Here is a 15,275-nt window from a genome sequence, read left to right on the forward strand (position 1 = left end):
CTGTACAGGAGGAAAGGTCGGAAGACCAACTCTCCAAACGTCAGCCTGGCAAACAAGGGTCCTAAAATGTAGTACTTGAATGGGAGCCTAGAAAAGTTACAATTAGATGATCAAATGATCTCTCTCTCCTGAGTCTATCTTCTCCTGTACTTAACATGTTATTTTGACATTTTGCCCCTATTCTTTTGTATAAATTAGAATCTATAGATACGTTCTTATTATTAAAAACATTAAATTAAATTTTAATGTATTGTATTTTTCAATTTGCAGGGAAAGGAAAATTCAGTCTACTAGTTTTTAAGTAAAGGGTGGGGTGTGTGGGGGTGAGAGGATAATGATGATTTGTTCAAGTTTGGAAACCTCTATATGAACATCCATCATACACGACGACATGGGTATCGTCTAAGAATATGAAGAGCCCCCAGCACATGAAGACTCTATCTCCAAATACTTCCACCTAATTTAAAAAGTTGGTAGAGGGAACTGGGGAGAATTATCTGACGTTTAATAATATCCAAATTTGCTGCTTTCCTTGAGGAGAATTGATCAGTCAGGTTTTAATTTATTTTATTCATATTTCTCACATTGGAATAAGCCACACAATATACTTAAACACACTCAGTATCTGACCCTATTGTCAATATCTGGGAAATAGCAATGAAATCAGCTTAAATATAATCACACAGAACAAATTTGAAGAAACCCACTATTAATAATGAAATATACAGAAATTATAGTTCATCCTTTGTAAAAATAACAATATTTTTAAAAAGGGCATCCATTTTTAAAAGGATACTCGATAAGTATAGTTTCAAATAAGTAACTTCATGCCTTAAAATTGTTTAATTTCTAAGCCACTAGACATAAATTGGACCAAAACTGAGAGAGCAAAATCACCTAACATATAAATTGTGAGATGTGGATAGTTTCTGACACTGACAATGAAATAAATGTCTAAAAAAGGAATGGAAAATGTGGTTCTCACTGCTCAGAATCACAGAAATGCCTGGTCATTTACAGCTACAGTAAAATATATACAGATAGCTTTGCAAATGACTCACCATTTCTATTTAGAACTATTGCATGTGCTGATGTACTTACAGACTGTGTGCCTCAGTTTTCCAGTGCAGACTGGCCTCTGGGTTAGTGCTGGCACTGCTGTGTGCTAACAATCAGCAACAAATAATGCCAAGAATCATGCCCGTTAGTATCTGGACAGACTCATGAAAATGGCACAAAATATAATTTATTAAAGAAGTCAGTTTATACCATTCTACTAAACAACATGACAAATGGTTTAACAAAGTTAGCTGGAATAATAATTGCAACTATTCTGTCAACAGATGCTGAGACTCACATGACATGATATTAGTGAAAAATACAAACAAATTATTTTTTAAGGAGTATGTTTTTTAAAAGCATTATAAGTCTGCTTATAGCACTCAGGCCCATCACATATACTTGGTTCAATTTATTTCCTTTATATATTCATCTACACTGCCACATTCCTAAAAGAACTTGAGATTTGTGTACTTAGTTCAAAAACAAAAAAACACATAAATAAATCTAGTACTCTAGCCAGAAGATCCCTTTGTTATTCGTTCATCGGTAATACTTTGGCTCCATGTGCACTGATGTAGGTGAGGAGGATTTGGGCTCTTTGTTCTATTACATCAATAAGCTTTTCAATTCCTTGTCTACCTCCTTGACTTTCCCAATAAACTTTATCAAGAAACAGAGACTGAAGGAGTTTCTGCCGTAAGTGCTGGCTCTTCAAAACAGAAACTGCAGATTCGGGAAACCTGAAAAGATAAAATATTTCACTCTTAGTAATTGTTTGGAAATGTTATACCTTACCCAACTGCTCTGCCCTTCATTAATCTGGCATAAATCACACTATGAAACAGTACCTTGAGAATCAAAACGTTTTGATCACTGTCAAGCAGACACTTATCATAACAATATACTAGAATAATACATTTCAAGGGAACTAAATTTTCTATACCATTGAGAAATTGACATGCTAACATCTTACCTCAGGCCATGATATGTAGGTAAAGAGAGGCACAGAATTAAAAAGAGAATTCTGTTGGATGGGCAAAAATACTTTCCTCAATCTCAAACTCCATTTCACCCATGGAAACCACTTGAATCTGTCAAGTAGAATAGTATTCTCCTACGTGTCAACGTCGGGTTTTATGCAAGAAAGTCTTCAGCAAAATGCTGACAATTTCAGGCAAGTTCTCTTCCTGAGTAGAAGTTACATGGGGAAGAATCCAAAATATGTGTAGTAAAAACAGAAAGGAATAATTCCAAAATGCCCAATTAAATAAAGAATTGCCCCTGATTCAGATAATACTTCAGGAATTTTAAGGATCTGGGAGCATTTTATTGAACTGAAATACTAAATTGTTTTCAAATAAATTTAGCAAAACTCAAGTGTTAGAGCCAGGGCATTCCACCATGAACCATCTCTCTGGAAAACCTGAGGCCAATTTAGAATTATCTTAAGAGAATGCATGTGCTTCCTGCCCTTCACACAAGAAGAAAAAGGCCAGGGTCTAGCACACACATTATCTTAGTAAAAGTTCTGGTTCAAAATCATTAGGAATGTTTTTCTGAATCACCAATTCGGCCTCCCCCAGCTGTGATTAAAATGCTGATGAAAGCACAGTGAAAATATTGAGGTTTCATAGTAATTTTCAAGTAAAATTAGTTGTTCCTGAAAAACCAAAACAAGAGCACATACTTGCTGGAAGAGTGCAGTTTGCCAGAAGTTTCAAGCCTTCTAAGTACCTTTTCTAAATTTCAATGGAGCAAATGGGGCATGGCACTCAGGCGCATGAACGCAAGGCATCCACGTGCTCCTGCACTTCTGCTGCTGCAGAAAAACCAGAGGACACACAGCTGGACATGCTCAATGAGTGAATAAGTGTGGAAATAAAGAAGGCTGATAGGATGCTCTGAGCTCCTGAAGACATGCAGGATGTGATGTAGTGGCCATAGTGTTAATTAAGCATTTTAGCTCTTTGAAGTATTAGGAATCCATGATTTATAAATTCTACGGCCTTTCAACTAATTTAGCTGTGGCAAAATGTATGAGATGAAATTCTTAAAACCGTGGATCTTTTTCCTGGCGAATCGTTTTCACATAGAGAAATCAAAAAATTACCGGTCTTTGCATTACATTGGTTAATAGGATTATTCTATACATAAATCTGGGTTAGCAAAATCTTCATTTTTGTTTTTCAGTGTGTAAGTTACATATTCAAGGAAGATTTAACTAAACTCATTACTCCTCATAAAGCATTTAAAGTTAAATCTTTGAAAGTATAAATAAAACAGTATTCATATTTATATAAATGGATAGACTGCATTCTCCAAGGACTCTTAATTCTAAGAGAAGATTTAGGGATTTAAGAAGGCCCCATAGTATCAACTCAGTAAGTGATACCTTAGGTGTGTCAATTTTCCTACATGTCAAATTTCCTTCATTTAGATACTTCCAGGAGACAATTTGCCTTATATTCTACCTTCAATCCACAAAGAGATGTGAGGGCAAAACATGGGAAACACTCATGAAACTGGGGCTCATGAAAGTCTCACAGTACTATCTCTAGGGTTGAAAGTACATAAAACCTACATTACCTAATTCTCAGTGCGAGGAAGGACTATTGAAATATGCTTCAGAGGATTATTAACAAGAGCAATAGTAACAGCATGCGTAGTATGAGTTATTGCAGAAAAATCACTGAACTTGGATTTGGAAGACCTGGCTTCTACCCTCAATTTTAGACTTGCTCATGTGCTTTCCAGCAGTCACTTAGCTTCACACAGCTGGTCAACTATTTTAGAAATTCACCTCTCCATTTTCAAGTCTCAAACATATCCCAAGTTCTTGGTCACTCTGATTTCTGACTAAGGTGGGAAAACCATGAAGAGTGGCTACAGGTGGACCCTGAAATCTAGCCTCAATCTCCATAGCAGGCTGAACAGCTCCGATTCTACAGCAGGGTTCCTGCCACTATTAAGTGTGTTAGTTTCCTTTATTTCCAATTACATGTAAGTTTGAGATACTTTTTTCCATAATCTATGTCTACTGGTAGGATTTCCAAATGTTCGAAAACCCTCCTACCTGAATTAAACAGCTGCTACCTTTTGGTACAGTGTTCTACTCAGCAGATTGGCTCTAATGTTCCACCACATTCATAAAAGCCACTGGAGTTTATTGTGCCTTTGGACACCCTGCCATGCCAATATCTGCATGCCTAGTTAGTTTCCCTGTGCCATGCCCAAAGAACGGAGCCTCTGCCACCTGCTTATCCCTGTCCTGCCAGTTCCTATTAGAGAGATTTCTGCATGCTTCCAACCTAATCCACATGGATTTTTCACAGTGAGGGCCAAGCAACGTGATGGATGTGAAACATAGCAGGAGCTTTGCAGGTTGCATGGGCTGGAGACAGTAACACCCTGGATGCATCCTTGTTCTGTTCCGCTAGGTTTTGTTTCCCTTTTCTGCGCCTCCATTCCCAGATTCCACACCCGCAATTCAAGGGTTAAAACAATCAGACACAGGATGTGAGGTTTCTCAAAACCTTACTAATTATTTAATATACATCTGAAATCCTCCATCGTGAAACTTACTCTTGGATGCCTTTTAACAATTTGAAGTTTAAGTTATCTTCACTTCTGTCAAAGAAACCCTTGTTGTCGATAAACACCAAATGTCTTGGGTCATGCTTTCGCTGGACAATGTGGGCTAGAACCACAGAATCTTGGTGATCACATTTCAGCCTCAGTCCATTCTGTACACAGGCATCTTCCTTTTGAGGTCTGAATCCACAGCAATTGGTATCCAAGCGATTATAAATCTGATAATGAAAAACAAAAACAAAATTCAAGATGCTGAGTAAAAACAAAACTTGGGAAAGTCAGAAGAGTTCCAAAGAACTGGTATTTTCTAAATAGCTGACTTGCCAGAACCTAACAGCTTCATTTCATTAAAGGCAACTCTCAGGATAAGTCCAAGGTTCATATCCTTTTGACTCAGCTACGGTTATAAGCATTTCCAGCTTCTGCTAACAGCTCCAAAGGCAGATCACCCTAGTTTGGTGTCTCCACCCTTAATAGTCAAAGTTCCCACTGACATCACATGTGGATGCACAGCCAGAAAAATCTCTGACTCTATTCATGACAGAAGATAGAAACGGCTGTACTTTTACATGTCCAGAAGGCTCTATCTTGTTTTCTCCCTTGGATTGGGTTACAAAAAATCTGAGTTATCTCAGTGGCCCAACTGGACAAAACTATTGGGTCTATTAGGGTTTATTATGGGGAATAGGGCTACTAACATACAGAAGAGGATGAACAAAGATAAATTAGAAAAGGAAAAAATTGTGTAATTTCCATTTCCTTGGGACAATGAAAGAAATATTATTTATTGATCAGGGTAAATTAAAGCCTTGGCTCAGAAATTAGATAAATTTAAAGTCAAGTTCTGCTCTCACACTTGTTGGCTCTATGACCTTGTGTAGATTCCTTTATGTCACTGATTCACAGTTTAATTACCTATATAGTAGGAATGATACTATTCACCTTGCATGGTTAGTAAGAAGATTAATGAAAATCCCACTCTCAGGCATCTAGTAGATACTCAAGAAATGAAAGCTGTTATTATAATTGTTGAGACACGCACATACACATAATATGAAGTGATTTACCTCAAAACAAGCTTCCAAGGCAAAAGGTAATTTCTCCATTTTAATGAAGGAAAGCTGAGCCTCAGAGGGGTTAAATAATCTGCTTTGGGTAAAATATTAGTATCAAAGTTAAGATGTAGACACAGTTGTGTCTGTCTCCATAATGCCATGATTTTCCCCCATTACAGGTCACACTGAATAGCTTATGGCCGGTATATAGCTTATGCATATGCTCATGATGCAAAAGATGGCTAGACACAGAACGTCATTATTCTTCTTTTGGCACTAAATTCCCATCCTTTCTCCTCCTCCTGTGTTTTTACAGATCCTGGGGGTTGGCCATTCTAGGAGGCCAGGTGTGAAGAAAAGAATGCGGAAAGAGTAGTACCAAAATCTAGCCTCCTTTGAAATGATCATTATTCATCCATCCAACAGAAGTTTACTGAGTATCTCCTACCACCTATCCGTAGGTGAGGCATCAAGGAAACTGGTGCCCATGGATGGCCCGCACCTCCTCACATCACTTCCAGGGGAAAAGAAAGTGGTCATTTAATTTTGCCTCACTACCACAACCAACTTGAAGAACTGGGCAAATGACTTCCTCTCTGTCTTCTGCATGTCAGTGGACTTAGTATCAAATAGCATACTTTGAGTAGCAGAGATTATGAGACGTAAATTAGCATAAGCAAATTTCCTATGAAGTTGATGCAAAATCAGTCATATGGAGCAGGGGTGGTCAGTGAACAACCAAGCATTTGGACCGCTCAGAGGGCACACTATTGATCTAGAAACAATCCACAGATAGGGAAGGCTGGTCAGGATTGATTCCAGTTGACCCAGGGGGACATACGTCTAATCAGTGGTTTATCCAAAAGGTCACATAGGCTAATTCCAGTCAACAGGAAGATCCCACTGCTGGTTACAGCACATTTGTTCGACATGAGGATAAATGAGTTTCCTGAAATTGAGCAAGAGTGCCCCAAGCAAATCACTGTAGGTTAAATGAAAAAGGCATAAATTAGAAATGATTAGAAAAATTTATTGAGCCTTTTCTATGTAATTTCATTCATTTTACATAGTACTTTGACTGCCTTTGGATATAAGGTAAATCAAATCATATGAAGACATTGCATCTGATTACCAATTATTTAAGTCAAGATCAGGTGTCAGGGAGAACATGAAAAATAACTCTTCTACAAGCTGCTTCTCATCCAATCTCCCGAGTTTTAAAAACATTAGTTAATAATTCTTAAAGAATCTCTCTAGCATTTTTCCAGCATCATCATTATCATATGTTTATATCAGTTATAATAACATTACATATGAGGAAAAATCAAATCCTATTTAATTTTGACTATAACACCAAGGTCTGTTATGTTGGACGTAACAATAAGCACTTTAGAATTGAGGCCCTAATTTTCAGTACTTCTGTAAGTATTATACTCTGCTACTTTTAAACTACATGAAAAGCATTAAGAATTAGAGGTGGGAAAGCCCAATTTAGGTCATCTTTTTATTGCCTTCCCAACTTTAGATTGTTTCCTACAGGGTATTTTTAAAGTGCTTCATCTGATCTAATTTTGAATCACTCAAGAGTCTGTGATGATTTCACCACTTCCCTGACAGACTGTTGCACCACTCAAATCTAACAGACCTTATTATTGAAAATGGGCGTGTGTGTTCAACTCCTTTCCAGAAAAATGTTTACCACTCCTTTTATTCAGATCCTCACATGTACATGGTTGGTATGTTCACATGTACTGAGTGTGTGTGTGTGTGTGTGTGTGTGTGTGTGTGTCCACACTTACAGACATAGAAATGGATTAAAAGTCCTCAAATCTGGATTTTACTTTGTTTTTCCCATCCTCCAGCTATAGTAGATTATGTCTTTGTGTTATTGCTCTTGTGTAGAAAGGGTTTAAAAAGCTCTTATATCTAGTTCCCCGGCCCTTCTCATAATTTTGTTTATAGTCTTCCTTTTGAATTCACATTCAATATACCAGAAATAATCTGACCACAAAAACCATAATCCACTCCCTCAAATTCAGTGCCATTTTGCTTGGTATTTAATTTAGTTACATACTGAATATATTTCTGCTTACTTTTAAGAGAGTTTATCTATTTTTTAAAGCCTAATAAAGCATATTCTAGATAACTATGAATCTATAATATGGTTTTAATATGCTTGTTTAGTGCACACATTAAAAAAATCATTTAACTACTGCATGGTTAGCACAGTAGTTCATATCTATGTGTCTATGTTCTTAGATATTATCCTACAAAAATACTGTTTGAGGGTAAATTTTGGCAGTTCAGCAATTGTGAGTATTGAGCATCATTATTTCAGTTTGTTCAAATTTACATTTTATTCTTTAAAACAAGGAAAATCTTTTGCAAAATTGATCTTCCGAATCTGAAGATTACTGTCAACCACTATGTTCCATAAAATTACTCTTTGCTCTTTTAGGAAAAATACATCATTTCAATGTTTACCTAACTAAAATTATACTCGGAAAAATCCAGGTGTTCCAGCCAAATTTTTTGTGGGTGGGGATCATTGCCTTCTTCTAAAGTTGTTTTTTATTATTCCATTTTCCTTTTGGTCGTGTTAGTTTTGCCTGTAGGAAAAAGTATCTTATGAGTGACTCATGTGATGCTCTCGATGTAGAAACATGGAGGCCTCCACTGCACTCCCTGACGAGCTCTGCAAAGCCCATCAGATATCCAGTGACTTTCCACTTTTTGGCACAACACCCATTCTAGCTATGTCTTCAGAAAGTGGGTCTGTCAAAGCATGGGGAAGTTTCTTCACTTCTTCTTTTTCCTCAAAACAATGTGACTAAATGATTAATTTCAGGCAATGCCTGAACGAAGGCAATAAAAAATAGTCTAAAAAGGCTGCTAATGTTAGTAATGAAACTCATAATAGCAGTCACTTGTTGAGTGTTTAGTACATGCCAGGAACTGTGCACTTAATGCTTTATATGTACTATTTCTTTTCATCTTCAGAGCAACCTGAAGAGATAGGTACAACCAATAGTCCCATTTGATAAGTAAGGAAACTGAGGTATAAAAAGCCTAGTTGACTGGCCCCAGGTCCCTCAGCTCATAAATGACAGAACTCAGGATTTTAACCCACACGTCTATGACTTCCAAGTCCATGCTCTTATCCATCCTGATCCTAGCTCTCAGGTGCGGCCTCCAAGATGGTACTGCAGAAAAGCACGTGCATTTGTATAGAATGTTACATGCCAGTACACCTCCAATAAATACTAGTTATAAGATTTCAGCAGAAATACAAAGAACTTCCATGTAAGAGTCAGAAGAAGTGTAAAAGAAAAATTCATAGAGAGATTGTTATAGTGGGGAGTAAGCAACAGACAGTATTAACTGAAAAATAGGCAAAGGCATGAAGGTAGGAAATCAAAAAACATCTTTAGAGAAACTGAGAATACATTAGATCAGTGCTTCTCAAACTGTGGTGATCAGGTGTTTTTATCTTTTCTCTCCCCTGGCCCCACAATCTATGTGGACAACTGCTTTGCTAAAACAAAACAATTTAAAAAATAATTTATTACTGGATGGAAGTTTTAAAAATACAAAATACCAATATTTAGTTAGATCAATAGACAAAATGACTCTACCAAATTGCTATCGAAGTGCTTAATGCTTACTTTCAATTTTTGCACTTACTGTGGACTGTATGAACTGGCTGGGATCTTTGAATTAATCGCTAATTAAGTAAAACAGTAGGAAACTGCCATCAGAGGTCAGAGCAAAAGGTAAGTAAGAGTATCATGCCTATAAGAAAAAGTTAACAAAAGTGGATGTGTCTGCAAGTTTCACTCTCATTTTCTCATGTACATTTGGAAGAAAGGTACAAGGCAAGGGAGTAGGTCATCAGGTTAAATGTTAAAAGAATGAAAACTGAAGGGAACGAAGGCCGAGTGTAGTTGGAAGCTGAAGAAAGAGCAAAATGAAGATGTTCTTTTTAACACAGATTAGAAATGACCTTTATCCAAACATTTTTCTCAATTCTTTTAGTTAAATTACATAACCCTATATATTTTTCTACACCTCTTTAAGGGCATGAATGTGTGTGTGTGTGTGTGTGTGTGTGTATGTGTGTGTGTGTGTCCGGTTTGGTAAATCTGTATCTTAAGATTCTTACCATCTATTTGTTTTTACTGTTTAAAAACTGCACCTTTAACAAATAAATTGCATTTTTACAGAGCAGGTTTAAATTATGTAACAAAACACATAATGAATGGAATCTGATAATTCACACAGTAGCTCATCCAAAGCCTGGCACACAGTAGGCACTTAATAAATGTTTATTATTGAAAGAACTCTGCTCAAAGTTGGTATTCACTTTGCATTTAGCTATTTACAAAGCCCTTTCAAAACACTGTCTTCTATTGGGAAAGAGTCAAATAAAATACTAGTGGCTTACTAAGACATGGGTCTTTTTAAAGTAGCATGTAGTGAATGAAGTTGGGAAAAAATAGGAAAGGAGCAAACAATGGAACGGCTTCTGCTTGTCATTTGCTCTCGGTTGGCTTCTTTATGTGAGTTTGGTTTCACTTACCACAGACCATGATCTCTTACATCCCACAGAGAGTCCCCTTACATGTATTAGGCATTTGATAAATGCACAAGCAGATGTGACAGAAATAACATTAGGACATTTTTCTATAATTAGCAGTTTCTGGAAGTTTCCTTTGAATACCAGTGTCTCATAGGCCATCTCATTTGTTTTTAGAAAATGCATGGAGAAAAAAAGTCACATTTTCAGAAATTGCCTTACTTCAAAAAGTCAAAAAGACAGTGAGAATTGTTGCCATTATCGGCCCTACCCTAGGTTAAGAGAAACACAGAAACATATGGACTAATTTATCAGCTAACGACATTGGAAAATTTGTCGACATGAATTTGTCTCTGTGTAAGCCAGTGCACGGTTGCCATGTTATCAGCGGAAGTAGAGTTGGATCCCTGTAATCTGGTGAACGTGTGAAGGTAGAGGATCACAGAGAAGGCAACTGAAAACAAATGCCACAGTCCCCATGGAATTTGTTAATACAGACCCAGCCTCTTACCTTGGGAGCGATACAAAGCAAAAATGTTTTCGCGAGCCTGCACCTGTATCACTTGGGAACTCTCACCTCATAAAATAATAGATTTCATTTTTGTTCTGTGCTGCCATGGTAACAGGTGCCTGTTAAATTAGTATGCATGCAAATGTGACTAGCAGAGCAGGTGATGAACGAAGAGAAGAGTAAAAATAGTTTGCAATTTATACATCTAACAATGGGCATAGGCTCCCTTGGGTCTCTGCCTCTGTAAATAACAGTCATTGCCCTACATCACTGACACTCTTGGTATCAATCGGTACACATTGATAGTTATTTGACTATTTTAAAAATAACTATGAATGTGTACCAATGCAAGACATAATTTCTAGTTTCTTCCACGTTCCTGAATCATAAGTAAAAACATAATAGTTTTCTTTATGTATAAGTAAAAACATGTTAATGCTACAATATATTTGAATCTATTGCTATAGATGCAATGCTTGAGCATATATGCTGCCTAAGCAAGCACTGGATGCAACGTTTAGATTCCATATATAGCACCCCTGAGTAAGTATCAGAAGTCAAACATCATTCTGGCACAGAAAGATTCTTGAGAGTCATCAGGCTATTTTTAGAGAAAGAATTCACATTCTATAATTTGCACAAGCAGAACTGCATGAAAATAGCTCTGCCAGTGGCACACCCACTTTCCTATAAAGATTTAAAAAGAGCACTCAGACTAAGAAAAACAATAATTTTTACATTTCATGAAATTCTGATTTATAGAATGGATTTATATTAAGGAAATAAATTTAACACAGGAATAAAATAACCTTAATAAAAGTAAAATTGTTTAAATGCTGTCTTTCAATGAAATGAAACATCCTTTTTAACAATGTAACATTAAATAGGGTTGTAAATAAGCTTAAAATTGTGTACATTTACGTCTCGGGGAATATTGTCATTGAAAACTTTTCCTTTGCTTGAATTGATTTATATTAATTTTTAATATTCTTATAGAATTTCTATCAATTTTAACTTCTCCTATAACATAGTTATTTTATTATGAGGAAATTGATAAAAAAAATATAAGATAAACTAAATGATTATACTAAAACACAATTCTGATTATAGTGACAAAAATTCTTAGCTTGACCAAACTTTGGTCAGGTTCCTAAACCTTCTCCTAGGCCTATCTGTGCACATCTTTATAAAATCTAGTTTTAGCAAACACCCTGCTAAGTCAGCTTAACCAGAACCCACTCCCACCCCCACCCCCCTTGATATCTGATCACTCTCAATGTCTAATCAAGTTCCTTATCTTCCACCATCCCCCAAGTGACCCTGGCCTGTCTTCAGCAAGAACCTGATTAGTCCAATTTACCCAGAACTCCCTTTACCCCTGATGTGTCCTCTTAGTGATTTTCAATTCACTGAGCCCTACTCTGTTATAAATAGCACTTGCACATGATATGTGCAGGGTTGAGCCCAATCTCTCTCCCTCACTGTAAAATCCCATTGCAGTCGCCCCTATACCTATTGTGATGGTCCTCAAACAAGTCTGCCTTACCAACCATTTTAACAAGTGTCATACTTTTTTTTTCTTTAACAAAGATTAACACAATCTAATGTATCCAAAAGCTATTGAAACTCATATTATTTTATGGAAATTAGTTCCCTTTATAAAAATTTCATTGATTCTGACAGTAATTATTTTCTGGTTATTTAAAAAGAAATACTGCTTGAGAGCAGAACGGTGGTTGCCAGGGGCTGGGGGACATGGGGAGATGCTGGTCAAAGAAAGGGTACAAGATGAATAAGTTCTAAGGATCAGGCATTAGTTAATAAAACTGCTTTGTATATTTGAAATTTTCTAACAGAGCAGCTCTTAAGCATTCTCTACACACACACACACACACACACACACACACACACACACACACACAGAGGTAACTATGTGAGGTGACAGATCTGTTAATTAGCTTAATCGTGGTAAATAGTTCACAAGGTATATCAAATCATCACATTGTACACTTCAAGTATATACAATCATGTTTGTTAATTATACTTCAATAAAGATGGAACAAATAGAAAATAAATTCTGTGTTACTAAACTTTTTTCAAAGATTATTTTTCCATGTTCTTATAGAATTTCCCATTTAAAATGGATTTGTTGCTATGCTCCGTGGGTTAGCAAATAGATATAAAATAAAGCCCTGTCTCAACATTATTATGGAAATAGTTCTGAACCCCCTGAAAGGGCCACAAAAAAGCCATTGCCCCAAACAGTCCCCTTCAATTTGACCATAAATAGTAATAACTTTTCAAAATTCTAAATATCTCTTAGTTATCTGTATCCATAAACAACTTGAATATAGTTGGGAAGAGCATGGAACTACTAGAATCCTTATGAATCAGCTCTCGCTTAATCCTCTCTGAGTCTACTACATTGGGCAACATGAACCATAAATCTTTTAAAAATAATTACATACAAAAATATATGTGAGCCGGATGAATTATCTGCCTGCCCCCTCAGGTGTTCCAATAGAAATATTATCATAATAACTTTTCCATGGCTTTCTAATTTGCTTCCTGGCAGATTTATTCAGAGGTCCAATGGTTAGTCCTCCTGTTTGAACCTCAGTCAAACTCAGGCAAGGTCAGTTTCAAATTGTCTGTGGTTCAATGGCATAGAATTAGTGGGGAAGCCAATCCCAAATGCTAGCTGAAACAACACATTAAACAATTTTTGAATATCGAAAGGTTATGTATGAAATCATACAGGCTTCCTCAAATCCCTGATCTCTCCAGCCCAGCTATGTATATAACAAGATTTAGGACTGAAGTATGCAATGATCAGTTTCAGCACAGGCTAAAAATTCCATGGCAAGGGTTGAAATAAGAAAAAATGACATAGAAGTAAACAACATATGCTGTACTTTCGATTGATAATTAAATTACAGTTGACCCCAAAATGCACAGTTGATTGTCACTCAGCAATATGAGGTTTGCGAATATAAGTTATTTGACCAGATAGTTCCCCTTTTGATTCAGATGATATAAGAGCAAAGACCTACTGTCAACCAATGTCCTAGAACCAAATAAAGCTTTGGCAAATCCATGCCGGAAATCTCTGAGAATAAATGCTAGACCGTAGGTGAAAAGAATATATAAAATTCTAAAGGCTTTTAATTTGGAAGCAGAAATCTGAGGAACCTGTACACTCTTTAGCAGGAGGGTTATGCTCTGAGACACAGAGAACTCTTAAACTGGGCCAGGATCCAAAGAAACACAGTCTTGTTGTAGAAGCCAGGTAGCCAAGAAACGATGTCTGATGGAAGCAAGAAAGTACGATGGGGTAAAGACAGTCTATTCAATAAATGGTGCTGGGAAACCTGGACAGACACATGCAAAAAAATGAAGCTGGACCACCTCCTTACACCATATACAAAAATAAATTCAAAATGCCTTAAAGACTTAAATGTAAGATCTGAAACCATAAAATACCTAGAAGAAAATATAGGAAGAAACTTCACAGACATTATCCGGAGTAAGATTTTTACTGATATATCCCCTCGCGCGAGGGAAGTAAGAGAAAAAATAAACATGTGGGATTATATCAAACTAAAAAGTTTTTTCACAGCAAAGGAAACCATCAATAAAACAAAAAGGGATCCTACTGAATGGGAAAAGATATTTGCCAATGATATATCTGATAAGGGATTAATATCACAAATCTATGGAAAACTTACTCAACCCAACTCCAAAAAAACAAACGATCCAATTAAAAAATGGGCAGAGGACTTGAAGAGACATTTTTCTGAAAATACAGATGGCAAACAGACATATGAAGAAATGCTCAACCTCACTAACCATCAGAGAAATGCAAATAAAAACCACAATGAGATACCACCTCACCCCAGTCAGAATGGCTATCATCAATAAATCAACAAACAACAAGTGCTGGCGCAGATGTGGAGAAAAGGGAACGCTTGTGCACTGTTGGTGGGATTGCAGACTGGTGCAGCCGCTATGGAAAACAGTATGGAGGTATCTCAAAATTCTGAAAATGGAACTACCTTATGATCCAGTAATTCCACTCCTAGGTATCTATCCGGAGAAATCCAGAACTTCAATTCAAAAATCTCTATGCACTCCTATGTTTATTGCAGCACTATACACAATAGCTAAGACATGGAAACAACCAAAATGCCCATCGGTAGATGACTGGATTAAGAAACTGTGGTACATTTATACAATGGAGTATTATGCAGCCATAAAGAAGAAAGAAATCTTACCATTTGCAACAACATGGATGGATCTAGAGAACATTATGTTAAGTGAAATAAGTCAGACAGAGAAAGATAAGTACCATATGATCTCACTTATTTGCGGATTCTAAAGAAAAGAATAAGTGAATGAACTAATCAGAAACAGTTTGGGAGACAATGAGGAAAAACTGAGGGTTGCTAGATGGGCGGGGGGGGGTGGGGGTGGGGGGGAG

At 36.6% G+C, this 15,275-nt stretch overlaps 1 protein-coding gene across 4 annotated transcripts in view; it reads right to left on the minus strand.

Annotated features, from left to right (window-relative positions):
- Nucleotides 1–356: 356 nt before the first annotated feature.
- GASK1B (golgi associated kinase 1B) overlaps nucleotides 357–15,275 on the minus strand; it is a 43,833-nt gene continuing 28,914 nt past the window's right edge. For all 4 annotated transcript variants that reach the window (XM_033134890.1, XM_033134891.1, XM_033134889.1 and 1 more), the window contains 2 exons: nucleotides 4,645–4,871; nucleotides 357–1,802 (listed from right to left, as the gene is read on the minus strand). In XM_033134890.1, the coding sequence (XP_032990781.1) occupies nucleotides 1,595–1,802; nucleotides 4,645–4,871 (435 nt within the window). In that variant the 3' untranslated portion in view covers nucleotides 357–1,594. The remainder of the gene's footprint in view (nucleotides 1,803–4,644; nucleotides 4,872–15,275) is intronic.

The sequence above is a fragment of the Rhinolophus ferrumequinum genome, chromosome 18, assembly GCF_004115265.2.
Source record: "Rhinolophus ferrumequinum isolate MPI-CBG mRhiFer1 chromosome 18, mRhiFer1_v1.p, whole genome shotgun sequence".
Taxonomy (NCBI): Eukaryota; Metazoa; Chordata; class Mammalia; order Chiroptera; family Rhinolophidae; genus Rhinolophus; species Rhinolophus ferrumequinum.